General features: G+C 48.0%; 1 protein-coding gene across 1 annotated transcript; it reads right to left on the bottom strand.

The window, feature by feature from the left end:
- Positions 1-250: 250 nt before the first annotated feature.
- Positions 251-2176, bottom strand: RPL37 (ribosomal protein L37). Its single transcript, XM_080933547.1, has 4 exons — positions 2151-2176; positions 1447-1582; positions 1171-1255; positions 251-361 (listed from the first exon to the last, which is right to left on the bottom strand). The coding sequence occupies exons 1-4, from the start codon at positions 2151-2153 to the stop codon at positions 292-294; spliced, it is 294 nt and encodes a 97-aa protein (XP_080789673.1). The 5' UTR covers positions 2154-2176; the 3' UTR covers positions 251-291.
- Between the last annotated feature and the right edge of the window lie 713 nt (positions 2177-2889).

Raw genomic sequence — 2889 nt, 5'->3', positions numbered from 1 at the left:
TGGCAAGCCTGCTCATTCAGTTATCTACTTCTACACCAGGGCCAAGCAAAGTGAGACAGGGTCAGGCTCTTTTCCAATAAAATTCATCCAGCCAATACTAACTCCAGACTCTAGGATCCAGCCAATACTAACTCCAGGATCTAACCTTATACAGGACCAGTTCTCAGCATGCTACTGTGAGCATGGAATTCCAAAGCAATCACATAACCGAACACGGAACCGACATTAAAATACCTTAGAACACCAGAGTTTTTGAAACCAGAACATTTATTTTATGACTGATTGAAATCCTCAAGATGAACTGGATGCTGCAACAGCTGCCCTCTTGGGTTTAGGTGTTGTTCCTTCACGGAATCCATGTCTGTACCATGTTAAAGACAAGAAAAGTTAATGCAGCATCAAAACATGGCTTCCAAATGGACTAAACAGACCTTAATAAGCTTATCTCAGTTAAATGCTGAAATCAGTAGAGCATTCATATGTTCAGACATTTATTTTTAGGACATCATCGATAAGCTTCTATCTCACCCAAATCAAGATACCCACATTATAGTACAGTTAACCGTTTCAACAATTTGGGGCTCATTTTCCTAATTTCCACAAGAACTAAGGTATTGTATTTATGAAGACAGGTCCTGACACCTTTCTAGTTATCAGAAAACACTAATTTTAACAGAACCTTTGGAGCTGCTTAACTTAGAAATCTAAGTGGTAAGCAACACTCACTTCTACTCTAGAACGATTTAGGAAGCTGAGTATGTAAAGGTTCATCAGGCGTAAAACACACCATTAGCCTATCAGACACTAGCAAGCCATCACACAGCAAGCTCACAGAATTGGATTCTGTGTAATACAAACACAATAGCAACTGTCAAAACAGACTCCACAGGAAAATCTAAGAGAGGGCCGAGATTTCTGTATTTTTAAGGAACACCAAGGCCCAGTTTCCAGTAAAAAGACCTTCATGTTGTTATGACTGATGACTAGTACCCAGAACAGGGCAGCAGACTTGAGCAAAATCTGATGAAGTGAAGGCTGAACCAAGTAAGCTGCCTCCCAGATCCCATTCAGTCTCGACAAATACCAACTGCAGTGCTATTCACCAAGAGCGGAAAGCTAGCAGAACTCTCATCCTACCCAAGGACCAACAGCATTGAAGCAAAACTGTACCTGAATCTGCGGTAGACAATCTTTAGGTGCCTCATGCGACCAGTCCCGGTAGTGTTTCGTCTCTTAGCCTTGGCACTCCAGTTATCTAGTAAAAAATACGATTCCAAATGGTTTTCCCAAGCATTCACCACCAGCCAGTTTTCTTGGTAGTGTCATTACTGTGTTTAAACCACTCAACCAACACACCAACCACCACGTTCTGCTGAGCACCAAACGTGTTTTGTTCTACATTCCTATCTCAGGTCAGGGTAAAACCAGGCTGAACATTACACTTACACTTTCTCTTGCGCTTGGCAGGGTAGCCACATTTGCCACAGGTCGACTTCTGAAGGTGGTAGGCCTTAGAGCCACAGCGGCGGCACAGCGTGTGCGTCTTATTGCGACGCTTTCCAAAGGATGACGTTCCTTTCGTCTGCACATTTAAAAGCACATATAAGCAACTATGAACTGACTTCTCAGTGTACTCTGGCACTTTCTTGGAAATCGAGTACTGACGCGGAGTAACAAAATTTACATGGGACAGAACGGGGTGAAGATTTAAGTTCTTCACACACAAGGTGAAAATCACTACCGGTTATTCACACGATCTAATATTTTGCTCTGCACGGACGTCGGTGCTCTGACGCCTCCTTGCTTTCTAAGCGTTAAGAATGATCACATTCTGCCCGTCTTAGTCCCAGGTACTGCCAACAAGTACCCGGTTTCTCAGCAGTTGGGGCGAAATGTTCCCAAACCTGTCCTAAGAACCTACCCGGGGCAGCAATGCATACGTTCCCTCCAAACCCCAGCGGCGCTAGGGCAGGGGGCTCGGCTCGCCACAGAGCAGCCATCCGTCCAATTCCTGCGGGTCACAGCTCGCCGTCTCCTTGCCCATCAGCTTCCCTTACTCGGAACCTTGCCACCCACGCACCAGGAACAGTCTGGAGAACCCAGGGAAGAAGGATGGAAAGAGATTTACAGAGCCCAGATACGACACTCACCATCTTGCTTCTACCGGCGAGGCCAAAGAGACCGGAAGAGAAAGTACGTAGGCCACTTCCTGTAAATAAGCTTCCGCCCGGTCAACTACTTCCGGTGGGCGCGGTGCATCACTATCAGGCCTCCGGTGTAGAGGTGTAGTTGGAGCGAGAGAGCCCGGGAGCCAATTGGGCTGCAACACCGGAAGGGGGCGTGACAGGAACCTTTGGCTCCACCCTCCCGAGGGCCGGAGGCTCCACCTTCTCGAGCGTCCGCAGCTCTTTGGGTTTTCTGTCGCCCTCGGGGTTTCTGCGGTGCTTTCCGTCACCTTAGCCATCCCGGTCCGCTGCGTGTTTGCAGTTCTGTCTGGATTCCCGACTTGGAGCTCGAGGGGAGTCGGACACCCAGTGCGTGGCGGTGCGCCTGGCGGTGTGGGCAACAAGCAGCTGGGACTGGGGGGATCCCGACCCGGGAAAACCAGCCTTCCCCGGTTCCTCTTGATTTAGCCGCTCGCTTAGCCTTTCCAGAGTTTGTGAGGATGCTGAGTCACTGAGTGCCTTCTGACTCACGTCGACTTGTTTTCATGCAGCAGTAATTCAGAGGCCAATTGTTTGATCCCGTACGAGGAATCACACCCGGAACTTGTTAAGTAACAGTTTCCAGGGCTCTGCGATCAGGAAATCTGACCTGTTAGGCTTGAGTACAGCTTGGAAGTCTGTACTGTAAAGCCGTTTTGAACTTAGTAACTCCAGGTTTCATTGA

The sequence above is a fragment of the Micromys minutus genome, assembly GCF_963924665.1.
Source record: "Micromys minutus genome assembly, chromosome: 20".
NCBI lineage: Eukaryota > Metazoa > Chordata > Mammalia > Rodentia > Muridae > Micromys > Micromys minutus.
The sequence above is the reverse complement of the archived record's forward strand: the minus strand, read 5'-3'. Positions and strand labels throughout refer to the sequence as shown.

What these genes read in the sequence shown, in the direction of transcription:
- RPL37 (XM_080933547.1), bottom strand. An exon ending in TGCCAAGCGCAAGAGAAAGT is followed by an intron (nt 1,256 to 1,446) that starts GTAAGTGTAATG and finishes ATTTTTTACTAG; the next exon opens with ATAACTGGAGTGCCAAGGCT. An exon ending in ATTGTCTACCGCAGATTCAG is followed by an intron (nt 362 to 1,170) that starts GTACAGTTTTGC and finishes AACATGGTACAG; the next exon opens with ACATGGATTCCGTGAAGGAA.